Source organism: Palaemon carinicauda, chromosome 24 (assembly GCF_036898095.1).
Source record: "Palaemon carinicauda isolate YSFRI2023 chromosome 24, ASM3689809v2, whole genome shotgun sequence".
NCBI lineage: Eukaryota > Metazoa > Arthropoda > Malacostraca > Decapoda > Palaemonidae > Palaemon > Palaemon carinicauda.
In genome coordinates this window covers 7,512,037-7,535,168 of record NC_090748.1, presented here as the reverse complement: position 1 = coordinate 7,535,168, position 23,132 = coordinate 7,512,037, and the positions used below count along the sequence as shown (strand labels likewise).

At 37.3% G+C, this 23,132-nt stretch overlaps 1 protein-coding gene across 1 annotated transcript in view; it reads right to left on the bottom strand.

Annotated features, from left to right (window-relative positions):
• The window catches only part of LOC137618060 (carbohydrate sulfotransferase 11-like), a 36,530-nt gene extending 22,875 nt beyond the window's left edge, over nt 1–13,655 (bottom strand). Inside the window, exons 1-2 of the mRNA XM_068348028.1 lie at nt 12,700–13,655; nt 9,508–9,669 (exon numbers count right to left, since the gene is read on the bottom strand). Coding sequence (XP_068204129.1) covers nt 9,508–9,669; nt 12,700–13,323 — 786 coding nt within the window. The 5' untranslated portion in view covers nt 13,324–13,655. The remainder of the gene's footprint in view (nt 1–9,507; nt 9,670–12,699) is intronic.
• Between the last annotated feature and the right edge of the window lie 9,477 nt (nt 13,656–23,132).

Sequence of the window (23,132 nt, the reverse complement as noted above, 5' to 3'; positions counted from 1 at the left end):
ATGTTTCTGTTCGATTTTATTTCCCCCTTTGCAATTAAAAAAAAACATTTAACACCCTCTCCTTCCTTCAGTATTCTTGTACGCGATCTTCTCATCTGTTTTGAAATTGGACATCCAATAATTTCCATTTTACTCGAATTAAAATTACCATACCTGTATTGTAACTATGTATATGGCTTTTGCTAAAATAAAGATCATTATTATTATTATTATTATTATTATTATTATTATTATTATTATTATTATTACATCATTCACTATTTCTCTTGAATCTTCCTCGTTTCACCTTTCTAAAACTACACATGATCTCTACTAACTCTTATACTTTAACATTAAATTTAACAGTATATTGTGCAATTACATATGCCGAACTTAAGTTCCTAAAACATCAAGTCTGCAAAGAAAAAGATCAGCAAACTTGATGCTTCCTCTTCGTCAAATCCAATGAACCATTATTCTTTCACAAAAGAAAAAGAATGAAAAAAAAAAGAAAAGAAAAACCAAGGGCGAGAGATCAAACCGCATGCCGGAAGTTTTATGTGGCAATGAATGGCTGGAAGACATGACTGCATTCCTGACCTATTTACTGCATATTTACATAGTTTACACGTTCTCATTGTGGTTTTTCCATGCAATAAACATAAAGGATTAATAATATATACTATCAAAAAACCTTAATTTTAATAGGAAATTCCCCGTAAAAATATAATGATCTCATCCGTATTTCAGTAAAATACAGTCGACCGTAATTTTACCATACTTTTCTATAATCTTTTACGGGTTGGTGTCCGTAATATCGCTCCTTTACGTCAATATCAATTATTCTTCTCTCAAGGGGTTAACTACTGCACTTTAATTGTTCAGTGGCTACTTTCCTCTTGGTAAGGGTAGAAGAGATATTTAGCTATGGTAAGCAGCTCTTCTAGGAAGACACACCAAAATCAAACCATTGTTCTCGAGTCTTGGGTAATGCCATAGCCTCTGTACCATTTGTCTTCCACTGTCTTGGATTAGAGTTCTCTTGCTTGAGGGTACAGTCGGGCACACTATTCTATTTTATTTCTCTTCCTCTTGTTTTGATAAAGTTTTCATGGTTTATATAGGAAATGTTCATTTTGTTGTTACTGTTTTTAAAATATTCGATATTTCCTTGTTTCCTTTCCTCATTGGGCTATTTTCCCTTATGGAGCTCCCGGGCTTGTAGCATCCTGCTTTTCCAACTTGTGATGTAGCTTAGCAAGTAATAATAATGATAATACATCTGTTTTTAAAACGGTAAAGGCCTGGCAGTTTTTATTCCAGGATTTTTACCGTTTTTTTTTTTTCAAGGTAAGTTTTTAACAGTGTAGCATATCTTAAGTAATCAACGTTAATTGATTAGCCTTGTTATGTCTAATTTGTAATTAACGTAAGAATGTGCTGGTCTTAATAAATGATAACAGCGAAATCTCCAAATAGCTAATTTCTTTCATAACTGTTTGGTTCAAATGACATTCAATAGATAGTGAGATATTGTCTTTTAAATATTTGGGTCCATTTACTTCTTGCCTGTGTCTTCCATTTCAATGGAAACTAATTCAAACTTGATTTATTAGGGTTTGGGATAATTTTATAGCTATATCAATTTAACTTAGGGAAACTAGAATGAAAAAGAATGATTTCACAGTAATAGGAAAACCTTTCAAGATGTTGCATCATGAATTAATGTTTATCAGAGCTTTCAATATTTTATGAAAGTGGATTAAGACAAAGGAACATTTACAGTAGGTTTTGTGCTAATTCAAGTTTAGGATAAAAATAACTTTCATTTCTTCAAAAGCCTTGACCAAGAAACATTCGTGGTATGATATAGTCGTTCATGAATATTAAGAAGCATTTTATCCTTATTAAGTGGGAAGAAATTGCATGGTATTTATAATGCCATTACAAAAACGTTGTAATACGAGATTTGAAAAAAGATATTAGATGGCTGCTATCTTTTATAAAGTAATCTAGAGCAATGAATACATTCAAATAAAATGTCTATTAACTTAAGAATATTTTCTCTTTGGTTGTAAATAGTCTGTCAATGAAATATGAATATTTTGAATAAATTTTGGCATTTTAAATTATCATAATATTATCAAGAACATGTAGGTGGTTTTAAACATAGACTATATAAACACCAACTTAAAAGACAGTAATTTGTTTCATAATTGAATTTACCGTAATTTTTTTTCATACCTCACATATGTGAGTTAATGCACAAGCATTCATATATATATATATATATATATATATATATATATATTTATTTATATATTTATATATATATATATATATATATATATATATATATATATATATGTATGTATGTATATTCATATATATATATACTATATATATAAATATACAGTGAACCCTCGCTACTTCGCGGTTCGACAATCGCGGATTCACCACTTCGCGGGGTTTTCCCATAACCCATATATATATACATATCGCGGATTTTCCGGAAAATTCGAAAATACCGCGAAATCTGAAGATAACCAAATACGATATTTTGTTACCTGTAATTCCATTAATACTGTAATTAGTAATATCTGCTCTTACTGATTGTTCATTGCATTACATATGATATATAATTCAGCACAGAAAGAAATAAAACACGAAAAGAGAATGTGATCATACGATAATTCAGTACGTAGTAAAATTAAATCGAACATGAAACGCAAATCAGATGCAGTCATACCATATTAGAATGGTGTGTACTGTAATGGATGTGCTTCTTTTCCATGAATCTTTTGTATGTATACGTACGTAGTACAGTACTGCATCCAATAATATTCTTTGTTGCAAAAATCACATTTCGAATACTGTAAGCGTACGAGAGGAGAGAGAGAGAGAGAGAGAGAGAGAGAGAGAGAGAGAGAGGCGTAAAATAGCGTACGTAAATTTTTATTATTATTGTTATTATTATTATTATTGTTGTTGTTGTTAATAAAATTATTATTGTTATTATTATTAATCATTATTATTATTATTATTACTGTACAGTATTATTATCATTATTTATTATTATTACGGTACTGTATTGTACTTAATCTACGTACGTTCAGTATGCGCGGGGGCATCTTCTATGAGTAACCAACGCGCCATAGTACTAAGACGGGTTGTGATTGGTTCAAGCGCTGATAGATGACGAATCAAAACTCAAGTTTTGTTATCTAGCCTGTGATTGGTGTTTTGCCCGCATCTTCTACCCGCAGCATCAAAGTTCTCGCGGGGCTGCATCGTTCACTTTCTCTTTCCGCGTATTGCTGAGTAGACGTTCTTAAGTTTGTGAAGTTTAATCTGTGCTGTGTGCGACTGTTTTAAGTTGAACTTTTTGTTGAACTTTCTGTTACAATGCCTCCCAAGCGTTCTGCTTCTAGTAAGGCTGGTAGTGAGCCTAAACGCCACCGAAGAATGATGACGATAGCTGAGAAGGTTACGCTTCTCGACATGTTAAAAGATGGTAGAAGTTACGCGGCCGCCGGCCGCCATTTTGGCATCAACGAATCCACCGTTCGCTACATCAAGAAGGACGAGGCGAACATTAGAAAGACTGCTGCAATCACCTTTAGCAGATCAGCGAAGCGAGTCGTTACAACGCGTAATAAAACGATCGTACGCATGGAAGGTGCTTTAGCTGTGTGGATTGCCGACTGCCGGAAGAAGAACATAGCGTTGGATACGAACACCATCCAAACAAAGGCTTTGAGCTTATATGAGAATTTTGCTGCAAAGGAACCTAAAGAGGACGACGGCAACCATGCTGAAGATGATGATGATGCAGATGATCCTCAACCAGGGACATCCACTGATTCCCAGCCTCAGAAACGTTTTTCCGCAAGCAAAGGATGGTTCGCGAAGTTTCAGAAACGCTTCGCCCTGAAAAGCGTTTCCCTGCATGGGGAGTCTGCTTCCGCTGACACTGCCGCTGCTGAAACTTACGTGAACCAGACTTTCAAGAACATTATCGCTGAAGGTGGATACAAGCCGGAACAAGTCTTTAATATGGATGAAACCGGCTTGTTTTGGAAGAGAATGCCGTCGCGAACTTTCCTGTTCAAAGAGGAAGCCAAAGCCTCTGGCTTTAAGGCATTCAAGGATCGCGTTACCCTCGTGATGTGTGGCAATGCTGCTGGATTTTTGTTAAAGCCGGGGCTTATTTATAAGTCGAAAAATCCTCGCGCTTTGAAAAATAAGAATAAGAATCTCCTTCCCGTGTACTGGATGCATAATCAAAAAGCATGGATTACGAAGATGCTGACCTCCAACTGGTTCCACCAGTGTTTCATCCCGCAAGTCCATGAATATCTCTTAGAGAAGGGCTTGCCATTCAAGATCCTTCTCCTTATGGATAACGCTGGTGGACACGCAACTGACCTGTCGCGTGAGGGCGTTCAGGTTGAGTTCCTGCCACCCAACACCACGTCATTAATTCAACCAATGGACCAGGGGGTTATCAGGGCGTTCAAGGCCCTCTACACGAAGAATACCTTGGCGGACCTCGTTGCGTGTGTGGATGCTGCCCAAGATGACGAGGATGAAGACTTCAACTTGAAGGCGTACTGGCGGCAGTACACCATAGCCACGTGCCTGCAGAATATTCAAAAGGCACTTCAAGAGATGAAACCTGCAACCGTAAATGCGAGCTGGAAGAAGCTGTGGCCCGATATTGTTTACGACGACAAGGGATTTACTCCGTCGGAAATCCAACACTCTGCAATACGGAAATCTGTGCAGTTGGCTGCCATAATTGGGGGTGACGGGTTTGGCGACATGACGACTGAAGACGTCGACGAGTTGTTGGACTGCCATTCCCAGCCCCTAACTGACGCAGACCTCGAAGACCTGACGAAATCGGCAAGTGAGGAAGAGAGTGAGGGTACCCAGGAAGAGACCCAAGAAAATGTCGAAGAAACGGGCTTAACATTAGAACGGCTTGCCAAGTTCTGCAACCATATGAAGGAGGCGAAAGAAATGTTGCAAGAGTGGGACGAGGATATGGTTCGCTCGATGCAATTCTGCAACAAGGTTGATGACATCACGACTCCCTACAGGATGCTCTTGGATCGAAAAAAGAAGCAGCGGCAACAACTTCCGATCACAATGTTTTTTCAGCCTCGCAAAAAAGAGCCAGTTCCTCCTGCTAGTACGCCTTCGGAAGAAATTGAAGAAGTTGAAGAGGTGTCCCAGGAAAAGACACCTCCGTCTGAAGAGACGTAAAATACTATCATTGACTGCACAGTAGAACACATCATCAGCTTCATCATCATCATTTCTACTGTGCAGCAAATTCATCGCCATCGTCATTCAAGTTTTTCTTGAACTTCTTTCGTGGTGAGTACAGTAACAATCTTTATTTTTTACTTTAACCTGTTTTATAGTTTAGTAATGTACGTACTGTATGCATTAAGTTAAAGGGAAGGTTTTAAAAGTCTACATGTTGTAACCTATCATATTTTTTTTGTTTAAAATTTACATTTACGTACGTAAAACAATCTCTCTCTCTCTCTCTCTCTCTCTCTCTCTCTCTCTCTCTCTCTCTCTCTCTCTCTCTCTCTCTCTCTCTCTCAAATTGTTTTCCTGCTTTGCTACGTACAAGTACTGTATAATTTATATTTGTAAGGTAACATATTTTGTAAATGCTTTTACTGTAAATACTGTATGTACTGTATCATTATTTATCACTATCATCATGCGCGTTAAATGCCTTGTTTGTTCTGAGCGTGGTTGTTTACTGAGCGTACACGCCGTCGTTTCAGGCGGCGTCATAAAGAAAAAGATTTCATTTGGAAGTTCTAAGAAAAATACGTAAACTAAAACATTGGTAATAAAAAAATCATCATACAGTACTGTATAATCAATATAATCGATGCAAAAACTAACCTATACGTACATATATGTGTACACTAAATGAGTTTGTTTCTTCATTATGATCAGAGATGAACGTAAACAAAACATTGGTTGCCATTTTTTATCGTGCTTTTTAGGTGTTTAGGAAACACATGATATAAAATCGCCTTTAATATTTGTGCCTGTTTTAGTTTAGGGTGCTGTAGTACATGCATTAAGTGTTCTGTACATTAAAGGGTGGTTTGTTAACAGTACTACGTACAAGGGAAGGTTTTAAAAGTCCGAATATACATGTTAAATAAATAGGTAAATATGCTGTCACTACTTCGCGGATTTTCACCTATCGCGCCCGCGTCTGGAACCTATCTACCGCGATAAACGAGGGTTCACTGTATGTAAATATATATATATATATATATATATATATATATATATGTGTGTATATATATATATATATATATATATATATATATATATATATATATATATATATATATATATATATATAACTATATAAACATATATATATAAATCTATATATATATATATATATATATATATATATATATATATATATATATATATATATATATATATATATATATATATATATATATATATATATATATATATAAAATGCTATGTAATAGCTACAACTATATATTGTTCCATTAAATAACTGGTACCGACTTGTGTTTCAAACGTCTTTTTTTAACATATGGCTTTTCGTCAGAGCCATTATTTGTTTCATTTATTCAACACCATTATTCAACAGTCCATAGAAAAGTTGATCACTCCATCTTCCTTGTTTCCATCTACTTTTGCTCAGAATTATTCTTACTTTTCTCCTCTTACAGAGATTTTCCAATTCTTAAAATTCTTTAAATTGTGTTTGCTGCCCATAATTAGCTCGTTATCATCCAACAATATTAACCTTTGTACAATCCATTCACAACTTTGGCCCTACAACCACCATGTTTTCTTCAACCTCTAGTATCACTTCATTCTATCTAGTTTTTCATCCTCTTGTTTTGTTAAAGAATTTATACTTTATATAGGAAATATTTATTTTAATGTTGTTACTATTTTTAAAATATTTTATTTTTCCTTGTTTCCTTTCCTTACTGGGCTATTTCCCCTGTTGGGCCCTTGGGCTTATAGCGGCCTGCTTTTCCAACTAAGGGTGTGGGTTATCGATTAATAATAATAATAATAATAATGATAATAATAATAATAATAATAATTCATAAGGATGGTGAACAGCTACGGAGACATACTATATCCTTGACACTGAATCGCTTTCATATCTAAAGCATTTTTGCCTCCCTGAATACTCAAAAACACTTAATTTCACCATAAAGAAAAAAAAAAATTTAAAATTTTATTAATAATTTCATCATCCATGGCACATTCATAATACATTGTTTCTATATCTATTCTATTAAAAGTTTTTTTCTTTGTTCCTATATTCCACCTCAACATCTTTTCTGTTAATAAGGGAGCAGTTACATGAACATCGTATTTCTGAAGTCTTGGAGAAATGACATCATCAGTAAAAATACATTTATCAAAGCTATGAGAAGCTCACATATTTTACTTATTTTGTGTGCTGTACCTATAAAAATGTAACAGCCACATGAATTCAGACGAAACCCTTTTATTTCTCATACATGTAAATCCAAATCAGATATCATATGCAATGGTTTGGCAATGAAATAAAACCACTAGGTATATAAACAAAATATAATGATGGAAATAAAAATTAACACTTCCTTATCGACGCATTACCGAGTAATATCAGTACGTATTCCCATAATCGAAATATCGAGTAATGATACACAGAATTTCTGATAATGTCTAAAGAATCATGAAGATTTTGAAATCGACGTTGCTTGCGGTCATATAGGATGGCTGATATTACCGGATTTTTTTACTTAGAGAGGCCTAAAGTGTTCTAGGAAAGGCATCGGGCGCATACCTGAATAGTCTTGATTTTCTATGCTCAGATTGCTAAACCTGGATAAAGTTAACAAAGTTACTGTGGAAGGTTAAAGGATAAAGAAATCATATATAAGAGGAAAGTTCTTGTATAAATCCATAAGCAGCAGTCGAACAGTATTTGAGAACTAGCTGTCATTCACTCGCCTATCTCTCAATTCAGGTTATACTAAGCTTAGACTGACACTCCAAAATCAAACCATTGTTCTCTAGTCTTGGGTAGTGCCATAGCTTCTGTACCATGGTCTTCCATTGTCTTAGGTAGTGCCATAGCCTCTGTACCATGGTCTTCCACTGTCTTAGTTAGTGCCATAGCCTCTGTACTATGGTCTTCCACTGTCTTAGGTAGTGCCATAGCCTCCTTACCATGGTCTTCCACTGTTTTGGGTAGTGCCATTGTCCCTGTACCATGGTCTTCCACTGTCTTAGCTGGTGCCATAGCCTCTGTGCCATGGTCTTCCACGGTCTTAGGTAGTGCCATAGCCTCTGTACCATGGTCTTCCACTGTCTTAGGTAGTGCCATAGCTTCCTTACCATGGTCTTCCACTGTTTTGGGTAGTGCTATTGTCCCTGTACCATGGTCTTCCACTGTCTTAGCTGGTGCCATAGCCTCTGTGCCATGGTCTTCCACGGTCTTAGGTAGTGCCATAGCCTCTGTACCATGGTCTTCCACTGTCTTAGTTAGTGCCATAGCCTCTGTACTATGGTCTTCCACTGTCTTAGGTAGTGCCATAGCCTCCTTACCATGGTCTTCCACTGTTTTGGGTAGTGCCATTGTCCCTGTACCATGGTCTTCCACTGTCTTAGCTGGTGCCATAGCCTCTGTGCCATGGTCTTCCACGGTCTTAGGTAGTGCCATAGCCTCTGTACCATGGTCTTCCACTGTCTTAGGTAGTGTCATAGCCTCCTTACCATGGTCTTCCACTGTTTTGGGTAGTGCCATTGTCCCTGTACCATGGTCTTCCACTGTCTCAGCTGGTGCCATAGCCTCTGTGCCATGGTCTTCCACGGTCTTAGGTAGTGCCATAGCCTCTGTACCATGGTCTTCCACTGTCTTAGGTAGTGCCATAGCCTCCTTACCATGGTCTTCCACTGTTTTGGGTAGTGCCATTGTCCCTGTACCATGGTCTTCCACTGTCTTAGCTGGTGCCATGGTCTTCCACGGTCTTAGGTAGTGCCATAGCCTCTGTACCATGGTCTTCCACTGGCTTAGGTAGTGCCATAGCCTCTGTACCATGGTCTTCCGCTGTCTTAGGTAGTGCCATAGCCTCTGTACCATGGTCTTTCATTGTCTTAGGTAGTGCCATAGCCTCTGTACCATGGTCTTTCACTGTCTTGGGTTAGAGATCTCTCGCTTAAGGGTACGCTCACTCACACTATTCTCTCTGTTATTTTATTTCCTCTCCTCATTGGGCTATTTTCCCTGTTGAAGCCCTGGGGCTTATAGCATTTTGATTTTCCAACTTGGTTGTAGCTTAACTAATAACAACAACAACAACAACAACAATAATAATAATAATAGGTACACATGTACGTCGGTAAATGATATGTCTATGATTTTGTATGCATGAATGTATCTACAATGAATAAAAACTTTAAAAGAAAACTAATATCATCTTCGAAACTCACCTTATACTGAGGGCACCAGACGATATTGGGCGAGTGGTTGCGATCCCATATAAGATTCAGCTCTTCAGACACGATTAGTTTGGATCGAGCACTGCAAACCTTCGCTATTTTCTTGGTCCTCTTCACCATCTCTTTCATGCGTTTTTTGAGGAATTGTTTGTCCTGAAAAAAAAATATATATATATATAGTTCGTTATGAACATTGTTGAGATTAAAGTAGCTCATTTGATTAGCAGAGCTGATCAATAATGCACTGAACTTAATTTTTAATGTTTGAGTTATATATAGACTTCATGATGTCCGCCCCCCCCAAAAAAACTGATTTCTTATCAGTTCTGTTATATTTGCTCATTAATTTCTACTGTACGTCTTCTCTCGAGATATGATGCCAATTATAAAATCAAAGCATAAACAGCTACATTAATGTTAATTGCGATAACAAAGGCAGTGCCATCAATGGTGGCATTACCTTTCACAGGCTTTAAAGAAAGGATGGAAGTGGTTATTATAAGAACAAGCAACAATAAGTATTATAATTACAATAACTGTGGTGACATTGGTGTAATTAACATACAAGACAAATTTTTCAGGTACAGTATGATAAGACCAAAATTTAGAAGCAAAATTAGCATGGCCTGATAATGGACATTGATTGATTAATTGATTTAAAGTTTCCAGGCATCCTCACATCTAAGGTAATAGACGCCGATATAATGGACATAATTATCATGGTAACTAGGATATAAGAAACACATTATGACACTGGGTCATATTTACATAAATTTATGAGAGAGAGAGAGAGAGAGAGAGAGAGAGAGAGAGAGAGAGAGAGAGAGAGAGAGAGAGAGAGAGAGAGAGAGAGAGAGAGAGAGAGAATTTTTTTCCATGATTAAGCAGTCCTTCTTGTCCGCAGGCAGAGTTCACTCACCTTAACATCAGGTCTTTAAACCCCTGTCAATGGCCGTGCATGCTTGCATTTGCACCACCCAATTATCCCCGTTATTCCAGTTTCTAAAAGTAACAATTCTTCCTAGATACAATAAACTTTTATCTTCTTCGTCAGATTTAGTTCCTTTGTTGACAAAGGAAAATTTCGTTGGAAATACGTGTAGCGTTGTATTGAGAAGGAAGAAAGAAAAAAAGTCCGGAATATGTGGAATCTGAATAACGGTATATCGCCAGATGCCAAATATATATTTTTTTATCATTATTTCTATTTCTTATTGAGAGAGAGAGAGAGAGAGAGAGAGAGAGAGAGAGAGAGAGAGTTATATCGCCAGATGCCAAATATCTTTTTTTTTAAATTAATTCTGTTTCTTATTGAGAGAGAGAGAGAGAGAGAGAGAGAGAGAGAGAGAGAGAGTATAAGACACTATGGCATAGGTCATAGTCACAAATTTATAAGGAGAGAGAGAGAGAGAGAGAGAGAGAGAGAGTATAAGACACACTATGACATGGGTCAGTTACATAAATTTATAAGGAGAGAGAGAGAGAGAGAGAGAGAGAGAGAGAGAGAGAGAGTCAGTTTGTTTTCGAAAACATCTTATTAACAAAATGGACACGTTAAGGAACAAAGTTTTCCATAAATACTAATCCTTATACTATAACGTTAATAAAAAGTATATAAACACTGACTCATATTTCCCTTTATTACGATATTCAATGTGTGTGACTTTCTTATTATTTTCATATCATTATAGGAATTAATACTTCTTGCGTTTTTTTAATGTTATAACTCTGGCTTATTTTCACAAGCCATTCCTTCCTCTTCTATAAGGAAGTATGTTGAATTATTAATTTGTGTATTTTTATCATAAATGTTTAAAATCAAAGTTACATTTAAATTTGTTACGTTAAATTCCGTTTCCTTGTTCACGAATGAGATTATCTAATCAAAGGGTATTTTGATAGATATTATGAGTCTACCTCTAAAGGCTCTTTTTAAGCAAATATATTCATATTGTCCGTCTTTACTACTGTCATCAGTATTATTATGCAGCTGTTGTTGTGGCCTGAGTGGTAACGTCTCTGCCTGGTGTTTGTCAGACGTAGGCTCGAGTCCCGCTCAGACTCGTTAATCCCTTTAGCGTCTGCAATCTTACCATCCTTGTGAGCTAAGGTTGGGGGGTTTGGGGGAGCCTATAGGTCTATCTACTGAGTCATCAGCAGCCATTGCCTGGCCCCACCTGGTCCTAGCTTGGGTGGAGAGGGAGCTTAATATATCGTTTAATATATTGTGAATCTCTAGGGAATTGTCCTTCTTGCTAGGGCAATGTCACTGCCCCTTGCCTCTGCCATTCATGAGCGACCTTTAAACCTTTAATTGATTTTTGAATTGTCATTCAATTATATATTTTGGCTAGGAGGAAGTTTAGCAATTCCTGTTACTCATTCCTAATAGGTCTTTTCCTTCCTACAGTTTTGAATGTTTATTAGGGACCTTCCCCATGATTATTGGTCTCAAACGTTGCAAGTCTTAACTTTAGGGTCGTGGTGGCGGATGTGGTAATGTCCCTGACAGGTGATCACCAAACTAGGGTTCGAGTCCCGCTAAAACTCGTTAGTTTCTTTGGTCACTACAACCTCATCAACCTTGTGAGATTAGGATAGAGGGTTTGGGGCAGCCTATAGGTCTATCCGCTGAGTCATCAGCAGGCATTAACTGGACTCCTTGGTCCTAGCTTGGGTGAAGAGGGGCTTTGGGTTCTGATCATGTGTATATATATATATATATATATATATATATATATGTATATATATATATATATATATATATATATATATATATGTATGTATGTATGTATTCAGTCTCTAGGGCATTGTCCTACTCAATAGGACAATGTCACTGTCCTTTGCCTCATCCATTCATGAGCGGCCTTTATGGAGTCTTAACAGCATTCTACTTAGTTCTACATAGTTTAACGTACACTTAAAACTTTGCCGCCAATAGAAAATAAAAAACTTAAAATTCTTGGAATAAATGTTGCCAGTCATTTGCCGTTTAAAAAACGGATATATTGACGTTAAGGAGTGATATAACGGTCACCAACCCGTAAAAGATAATAAGTAGGGTAAATTACGCTCACCTGTATTTCACTGAAATACGGCTGAGAACAATATTTTTACGGAAAGTTTCCGATTAAAATAACGGTTGTTTTAACAGTGTATGTTAAAGATTCCTACAATCCTTACCTTTCCACTGTATTCGTCTAGGTCGATGTTCATAAGGAACTTTCCACTGGAGGGTGAAAGAACAGGAAACTTATTTGGTTTCTTCGGTATGACGTCATCCTTGTGATAAACCTTATTATTCACTACAATGAAATCTTGAACACCAGCTTTCTTCTTTACCGGCTCAACTTGAGATTCCCCAAGCGCGTCTTGTTCTCTAATTTGTGTTTGCGTTCTGTTTGAATAAGTGTCTTGATTCTGTTCTGTTCTTTTCTGTTCTCGATTCTGTTCTTGATTCTGTTCTCCATTATCCCGGTTGGCAATCCTTTCTCCATCATCTATCTCACCTGCATTCGAAGAAACACCTGTGTTTTCTCCTTGCGTTGATCTGTCGTTCTCCCCCGTTTGTTCTTGGGCAGAATTTTCATTTCTCTGAAATTCATACTGATTTCCTAGTGGATGATCCTTCAGCAATTGCCGAACGTCAGCAGAAGAGATGGCGAGATCTGGCGACACCTCATTGGAATCTGTGAATTGCAGATGAAACTGTTCGTCGCGCGAAGGGGCCATGTACCGGTAGTACACGAAAGTTGTGGCCAATGTGAAGAGGGCAGCGAGCCGTGTCTTTTTAGAATTCAAGAACATTTCTTTAGTTTGCACAAAATCACATTAAACACAAAAAAGCCGCATTGAGATAAGACAATACACTACTCTTATCACTTGTTTGTAAGTCAATTTGTAATCTCACTGCTAATATTATCGCGTTGTATTTTGTAACACCAGATTGGACGATAAAAACAATTATCGGTTCACTTATCTCTGCCAGTTTTTATATTCTGATAATCATAATAGCCGGAAATTTGGCTTATTATTGTATTGCAACTCTTCCCACTCCTCTTTCTTCCCTCCCGAACGTAACCAGACCTAATACTGAGAGAGAGAACGGACGCCTGGAGTCTTGGACTCCGGTATCTTCCGCGTGCTGGCTTTCTCAACTCTTCTTCTTACTGGAAGAGTGGGTCAGGTCTCCTAACCGGGTCTCCTACATTCCGATGGCGATAGAATATAATAAGGCAATTCCCCCTCGAATATAAGATTCTCTTTCAAACTATGCATAACTTCTTCTTTAATAAAAGTCCTCTATTGCAATGAAACGCTTGCATTATTGAATATACTACACTGTTAAAAACTGCATAAAAAAGGCAGATGTTTGGCAACATTTCTTCCAGGAATTTTACAGTTTTAAAAAACGGATATATTGATGTAAAGGAGTGATATTACGGTCACCAACCCGTAAAAGATAATAACAAAGTAAAGTAAAACTACGGTCGCCTGTATTTTACTGAAATACGGTTGAGAACAGTAGATTTTTACGGAGAATTTCCGATTAAAATTAAGTTTTTTTTTAACAGTACATAATCTCTGCACCACAATTGCCCCGCCCACTGGCTCCTACGTCATCCCCGTTACTTTTTAAGAAGTACGAAGGAGTATCATGGATATTGTTACCGCTTTCATCCTGTTTTCCAACTTTGATGGATATCATCTCTTGCGAGTCCACGGTGGTGGTGGTATATGATCTAGCATCGTAGACGAAGTATTTCGTGTGCTGAATAGCTCTCTTCCGGTTTATTCGGGTGATGAGTATACAGTACAGTAGGTCTCTCTCTCTCTCTCTCTCTCTCTCTCTCTCTCTCTCTCTCTCCTCTCTCTCTCTTTCAATGATGATACCCATGATATTTTTAGAGAGAGAGAGAGAGAGAGAGAGAGAACATTATTTCATGATTAGGATTATAATACTTTTGAGAGAGAGAGAGAGAGAGAGAGAGAGAGAGAGAGAGAGAGAGAGAGAGAGAGAGAGAGAGAGCGCATTATTTCATGATTATTATAATTGAGAGAAGATTATTTTATGATTATAGAGAGAGAGAGAGAGAGAGAGAGAGAGAGAGAGAGAGAGAGAGAGGAGAGAGAGAGAGAGAGAGAGAGCGGTATATCGTGATCTTCATCTTGTCATTGTCATCAATATTGCATAAGCCGCTGCTATCTCTTCCACAACTCTACTACTGATGAACGAAAAGAACTGAGAAATGCCGAAGAATTCCAGAACAATATATTTTGAAATTAAGATAACTTAGTAGCTAGTATCATCTATTTTGTATAATTGATTGGGAATACTAGAGACTATTCGTGGTTGATGAGTTATTTTACGTAACCTATTATACAGCTCGGTTACCTTGCCGGAGACCACAGGCAAATACAAATAATAAAACTCACCTACTCGCTTCACGAATTACTTACTTTAAGGCCTGCTTTTCTGGTTTTATTATTATTATTATTATTATTATTATTATTATTATTATTATTATTATTATTATTATTATTATTATAAGCTAAGCTGCAATCCTAGTTGGAAAAGCAGGATGCTACAAGCCCAAGGGCACCAACAGGAAAAAATAGAACAGTAAAAATATTAAATTAGATCTGACATATATAAACTATAAAAACTTAGGAAAAAAAAAAACCAGAGATTCATCCTTGGGTCATAATCAATATAACTACCATATTTTGCCAAATTCGGTACACTAGTTTTTGTGTAAAGTTGCTCACCAACAAACAAATAAATACACAAACAAACAGGTGTGAATGTAAATTAGATACAATAGTTTTTGTGTAAAGTTGCTCACAAATAAACAAACAAATAAATACACAAACAAACAGGTGTGAATGTAAATTAGATACAATAGTTTTTGTGTAAAGTTGCTCACCAACAAACAAATAAATACACAAACAAACAGGTGTGAATGTAAATTAGATACAATAGTTTTTGTGTAAAGTTGCTCACAAATAAACAAACAAATAAATACACAAACAAACAGGTGTGAATGTAAATTAGAGACAATAGTTTTTGTGTAAAGTTGCTCACCAACAAACAAATAAATACACAAACAAACAGGTGTGAATGTAAATTAGATACAATAGTTTTTGTGTAAAGTTGCTCACAAATAAACAAACAAATAAATACACAAACAAACAGGTGTGAATGTAAATTAGATACAATAGTTTTTGTGTAAAGTTGCTCACAAATAAACAAACAAATAAATACACAAACAGACAGGTGTGAATGTAAATTAGATACAATAGTTTTTGTGTAAAGTTGCTCACAAATAAACAAACAAATAAATACACAAACAAACAGGTGTGAATGTAAATTAGATACAATAGTTTTTGTGTAAAGTTGCTCACAAATAAACAAACAAATAAATACACAAACAGACAGGTGTGAATGCATACCCTTCGCAAAATCTTCGATTTTGGCAAAGCCAATAACCTTCTTAAGTACGGATGACTATACGGTCATTGACACTGAAAACACGAACTTCAATCTCTTTTCAATCTGAATACAGGTTACGAATTAAGTCAAACTGGTTTTTCCGAGCGCCGAGAGGCTGGTAAACTGAAGTCAATGGGACACCCGAAAGTTACTAAGTTGTCATTATTGGGTTACTATAGAAATAAGGGGAGGGGAGGGCGTTGTAGTAAATTACTCCCATAAATTTTCTACGGAAGAGCCAGGAAAAAAATTTGTATTCCAGAATTCATTACAGTATTTAGATCTCTCTCTCTCTCTCTCTCTCTCTCTCTCTCTCTCTCTCTCTCTCTCTCTCTCTCTCTCTCTCTCTCTCTCAAAAATTGCAATTTATGATTCGAAATTTTCCCTGATTTGCAACATAATTAACGGGACAAGAAAAAGAAGAATATTTTGTCGATTTATCTATCTATTCTGTATCTATCTAGTAAACCTTCGACATAAAAGCTTTTGTTCGTTCTCTCTCTCTCTCTCTCTCTCTCTCTCTCTCTCTCTCTCTCTCTCTCTCTCTCTCTCTTCTCTCATTCGATTTTATTAACCCATTTATTCTTTTTTAATTGGATAAGATTTCTTAAAAACGTGTCCCACCTTTTTTTTATACAAACCTGTCATTTCAGGCTTTTTGGAAGCATTGATAGAACATATATGGTTTGGCCTTTAACATCAACAAAAACAAAAGCAATTTTTGTTGCTTTTAATAGTTAAACTATATATCTGAAGTAGATGTGTCGGCAAAAATTGTACTGCATTTATGCTAGTGATAAAACCTTTACTTTAGTGTGCTAGGTAGTTATATTTGTACTCTTACTTTGTATTTACAGAGCTTAAAAGTAATACTGTAGTCTCACCATCATTGTGAGCTAAGGATGGGGGATTTGGGGGAGCCTATAGGTCTATCTACTGAGTCATCAGAAGCCATTACCAGGCCCTCCTCGGTCCTAGCTTGGGTGGAGAAGGGGCTTGGGCACTGATCATATGTATATATGATCAGTCTCTAGGGCAATGTCCTGCTTGATAGGGCAATATCACTGTCCCTTGCCTTTGCCATTCAGGAGAAGCCTTTAAACCTTTAAACCGATACTTTTGATGGTCACCATATAATTATAATTACCTTAAAAAACTGTTATTTCTAAGGATTATGTCAGATTTACAAGTCTAATAAAGTTGACTGTGAAGGGTTTGGGGGAAGAAGACGTGAACGAAAAATTTCTTGTTAAATTATAGATATAATTTTATCTTTGACAAAATGTTTCATTTAATTAAAAGAGAAAGCATTGACAAAATATTCAATGCAACATCAATATAGTATTTGAGGATTAAATCATAAGAATTGTATATCAAGAGGAGAAGTAGAAAGAGGTGCATTCCCCATTTAGAGATGACATGAAAACAAGATTCTCTCTGCGTGTCACGAGTAAGAATTTCTTCTGTGGTCACACGACCATAGATAAGATCTCGTCTATTGTTACTTGTTTTTTGCCCCTGTGTAGACTCTTTGGGTGATGATAGATAAGGGAAGATGTAAAGTAGATTTATAACATTCGGACGAAAGTGTTATTAAATCTATGGATCTAGACGATTTTTTTTTTCTGCGATTTGTATAAAAAAGTAGAATATTTTATAACAGCGTATAACTCAGAACTAGTGAATGCGATACGTCATAAAATGACTGCTGAATATTTAGATATATACATGCACACACGCACACAGATTCAAACCTTGTCACCCCCTCCTCCTTTCCTCTCGGGGTACCCCCTCTCACCTGGATATGAACTACTTCCTCTCTCCCTTACCAAAGGGACGGGTAGGGACCGAGTGCTGCGCGTGGCCTGGAAGAAATATACAGTATATATATATATATATATATATATATATATATATATATATATATATATATATATATATTATATATGTATAATATATATATATATATATAGCCCAGCGGCATAGTAAGAAATATGAAACCAATTGTTCAAATTGTTCTAAAAGCACCAAAATTGGCACACATGTGGATTAATACATTCTGAACAATTTTGGATATGGAGGCATTCAAGATTCTCCCCGTAGCACATTTGGCGGCCATTTTTCAAAATGGCCGCTATTTACCGTTAGCGTCATTGAATATGTACCATAATTTGTCTTTTTGTGGATGCTAAAGGTGATAAGTGTGCTAGAGGTGATAAGTATTGTACAATTACACATACTTCTGTGCTTACCAAATAATTTGGCTACCATTTCACAAGAAAATGAATTTTACTTTGCAGCGGCAGCGTTGGTGGCAGTGACGGCGGCTGCAGTAATAGTATAGTGTTGATAGTCATGGTGCTTGTAGTAGTAACTTGTGGTAACATGGTGGTGTTTTGTGTCTTTGCAGGTGAGGCAGCAGCAGCACCACCTGACATCAGAGACGCGTTGTTCCAGACTGCAGCCATGGCAAAGAAGTTCCAACTGGTCGATACTTTTGAGCAACGTACTCCCACAACACCTCCTGAGACAAACTGGAAGCTGTGTCTTGTATGTCAAGAGGAGACAACAGAGTCACTTGTCTGCCCAGTACTGTCTAAACGCCGAGACCCTGGGAGTGGATACACGACAATGGCTGCAAACTTGGTCAAATTTGATGAACTCGGAGAACTGCCAAGAACTGTTCAGTTACAGAGACTAGATGAAGGACAAGGTGTTGAGGCGACAATGGTTGCCCACCAGGCCAAGTGGCATAAAACATGTATGCTCAAATACAATAACACAATGCTACGAAGAGCAGAGAAGAGACGCATCGCAAGCAGCTCAGCATTTGATAGTACTGACAATGTCCAGGCCAAGCGCGCCAGAACACACTCTTCAGAAGCCACTACCAGCGGCACCTCCTGCTTTTTCTGTGGAAAGTCTGGCACAGAGACCCTACATGAAGTAACAACCTTCCAGGTGGACACACGCGTACGGAAGTGTGCAGCGCAAGTTGGGGACAATGAACTCATAGCCAGGCTCAGCATGGGTGATATGGTGGCTCTGGAGGCCAAGTACCATTCCAAGTGTTTGTTGGCTCTTTACTATCGTGCAAAGACCACTGTAGAAGCCGAGCAGAAAACTGACCATGAAGGTGTAATGTCAAGAATCGTACTGGCTGAACTGGTCCTGTATATCGAGGAAACCTACCTAGAAGAGGGCACCACCCCAGTCTTCAGACTCGCAGAACTTGTAAAGCTATACACAACAAGAATGGAACAGCTCGGGGTTGTTTTGTGCCAGAAAGTTAATAGCACAAGGCTGAAAGAGCGCCTGTTAGCCCAGATACCAGGCCTGAGATCCCACAGCAAAGGCCGAGATGTTTTACTAGCGTTTGATGAAGACATTGGTGAAGCGCTAGGCAAAGCCTGCGAGCAAGACTGTGACACTGAGGCAGTTCACCTTGCGCGTGCTGCACAGATAGTTCGTCGATATATGTTTGAAGACACTTACCAATTCCGTGGATCATTCCCGGGCGGCTGTCAGGAGGACTCTGTGCCAAACGTACTAGTTGCAATGGTAAATATGGTGCTGGATGGCCCCACCATCAAGAATCAAAGCCATTCCTCTTCAACACAAGCAGCTCTTTCCATTGCGCAGCTTCTCAAGTTCAACAGTGTCAAGCAAAGTCGGAAGCAGGGAGCAACCAAGACACAGGAGCCTCCAGCTGTCAGACACAGTACGTCTCAAGAAACTCCTCTTCCAACCTATGTTGGGCTGATGCTGTATGCTGAAACACGCAAGAGAGGACTTGTGGACAAGCTCTTCTCTCTGGGCCTAAGCATCTCATATGACAGAGTCCTACGTCTTTCTGCCCAGATGGGAAACAGCGTGTGTCAGCTGTACCGCATAGAGGAAGTGGTCTGCCCGCCTACCCTGCGTAGCAATGTGTTCACAACTGCGGCTGTGGACAACATTGACCACAACCCAAGTGCCACCACAGCCAAGAATTCATTCCATGGAACAGGAATCTCGCTTTTTCAACACCCAACGTGTGCAGATGTCAACTCACTCGCACCATGCAACCAAGAAGAGGCAGACACCCGCATGATGCTACATGTAGCACATGCTGCACAACATGGTCACCACCAGATACAGGTTCGAACAGTAGACAGTGACGTCGTGGTCCTAGCAGTGATGGTAGTCCAGAAACTACCAGCTGGAGACGAACTCTGGGTAGCCTTTGGGACAGGCAAGAACTACCGCTACCTTGCAGCCCATGAAATAGCTTCCTCCCTTGGTCCAGAGAAGGCATGTGCTCTTCCAATGTTTCATGCCATCACAGGGTGTGATACTGTGTCAGCCTTCGTCGGACATGGGAAGAAATCTGCCTGGGCAACATGGAACACGCTGCCAGAACTCACTGATGCCCTGCTGAGTCTGGCAAATGCACCCACAAGCATCCAAGAGGATACAATGCATGTCATCGAGAGGTTTGTCATACTCCTGTATGACCGCACAAGCAAATGCAAGGACGTCAACAAGGCGAGAAAGCAGCTCTTTGCAAAGACGAACTCTGTTCAGAACATCCCGCCAACCTACGCTGCTCTGGAGCAGCATGTGAAGAGATCTGCCCTTCAGGGTGGTCATGTCTGGGGCCAGGCATTGGTACCAACGCCCGTGCTCCCTCCACCAACAGACTGGGGCTGGCATCGGAGTGATGATGGGCTCTACACACCACTCTGGACCACACTCCCTGAGGCATCCAAGGCCTGCTATGAGCTGGTGTCTTGCGGATGCAAGAAAGGCTGCAAAAACCGCTGCAAGTGCAAGAACGCTTCACTGCAATGCACTGGTCTATGTTTCTGTGAAGGCGAATGCCAGTAGATTGGGACAGAAAACTTGCTAACCAACATTATGATCTGTAGACATTCATAATTCTGGTGACCAGATTTGAAAAGTTCGGAATCATAATTAACATAGTGTGGCAAAATCTACGTTATTGTATTACATGTATGTACTGCAGGATTACACAAGTACTGTGCCTAGAGACTGGGCTTTTGGTCGACTATATAACTACAATCTGACCATACTGTAAACTTCCCGTACTCTGTGTATTATTTTGACTAGCAATTTTGCCAGCAATTTGAAATAAAAAAGCAACTTGAGCAATTAAAGTGTGTTCCTGAAATCAGGTACTGGTTATTAGAGGTATTATGTCATTGAGTATTGAAATCTTCATCAAATGTCCACTTTTTCCACAAAATGGCGGCCAGTTTGGGGGCCATTTTTGAGAAGATTCATCTAAATATCTGTTAAACATTTATTGATGTTAATTCTGATGTAAAAAAAGGGAATTTTGGCCCATCTAGCACCAAACTAACGACACATAATGAAGTCTATGTAATGACGCTAATGTTAAATGGCGGCCATTTTGAACAATGGCCGCCATATCTTCCTAAGGGCTAATCTTGAATGCCTCCATATCCAAAAATGTTTAGAATATATTAATCTACATGTGTGCCAATTTTGGTGCTTTTAGACCAATTTGAACAATTGGTCTGCTATGCCGCTGTACTATATATATATATATATACTGTATATATATATATATATATATATATATATATATATATATATATATATATATATACACACACATATGTATACATATATATGCATATATATATATATATACTTATATGTATATATATATATATATATATATATATATATATATATATATATATATATCTATATATATGTATACTTTGTGTATATATGTATATAAATATGTATATATATGTATATGTATATATATACATACATATATATAATAGCCAGACACTTTCTCTTTAATACACAGGGGAGATAAAAAAACTAGAATAACGGATACTAATGAATATTTCCAGACAATATTATTACTCCTATTACAATCATATAGTAGAACACCTCTGCAATTACACATCGACATTAATAATGAAGATAAGTTTCACATCCTATACATAGCCTTATGATTTGAAGATTAGCTGCAGAGAACTTCCTATCCATTACACATTGAACGTAAATATCTGGCTAGTCATTCAGGGTTGGCGCTACGCTCAGGGAATGAGTCCAAGGTGAAGTTCATTGGCCCCAGGATAGCTCTACCTGCTGCTACCTGCTTTCTCCATGTTCACTTCTTTGAGAAAAAGATATCTTATTTTGTTCTTTTTTTTTTTGCCTAGATTAATGATTGCTTACGCTTGGGAATACTCCGATATATTATTATTATTATTATTATTATTATTATTATTATTATTATTATTATTACTTACTAAGCTACAACTCTAGTTGGAAAAGCAGGAGGCTATAAGCCCAGGGGTCCCAGCAGGGAAAATAGCCCAGTGTGGAAAGGAAATAAGGAAAAATAAACTATTTTAAGAACAGTGACAACATTAAAATAAATATTTCCTTTATAATCTAGAACTTTAACAAAACAAGAGTAAGAGAAATAAGATAGAAGAGTGTGGCTGAGTGTACCCTCAAGCAAGAGAACTCCTTACATTTTTTTTTATTTCTAGACCACGATTGCTGAATCATCATTTTCTCTTTATTGTGTTTTTTTAGATTAATTTTTGTTGCTTCATCAACAAATTTTGCTTTTGATATAACTTAATTTTCTTATCTTGTCTTTCATATTATAGTTTCTGCACTGAATAAATTTCAAGTAAAGATCGTTACTAAACGAATTACATCATCTGAAAATGTTTCATCCCTAAAGAAATATGATTAATCTTAATTTGATATAATAGTCAAATCCCTGATATGTCCGTTTTAAATCCTTCTTATTCTGAACTGTCATCATATAATTAAATTCAGGATCTTTCACCTTCTATCAGTAAATTATTATTTTTTCCCACTATCCACTAATCTTGGAGTCACCAACTATTAGGCTATTTTTTCCCTATTGGAGCCCTTGGGCTTATAGCATCTTGCTTTTCCAACTAGGATTATAGCTTACCTGATAATAATAATAATAATAATAATAATAATAATAATGGCAATCACAATGACAATGACAATGGCAATGACAATGACAATGGCAATGACAATGACAATGACTATGACAATAATATTATTAATATTTTTAATATTTTTA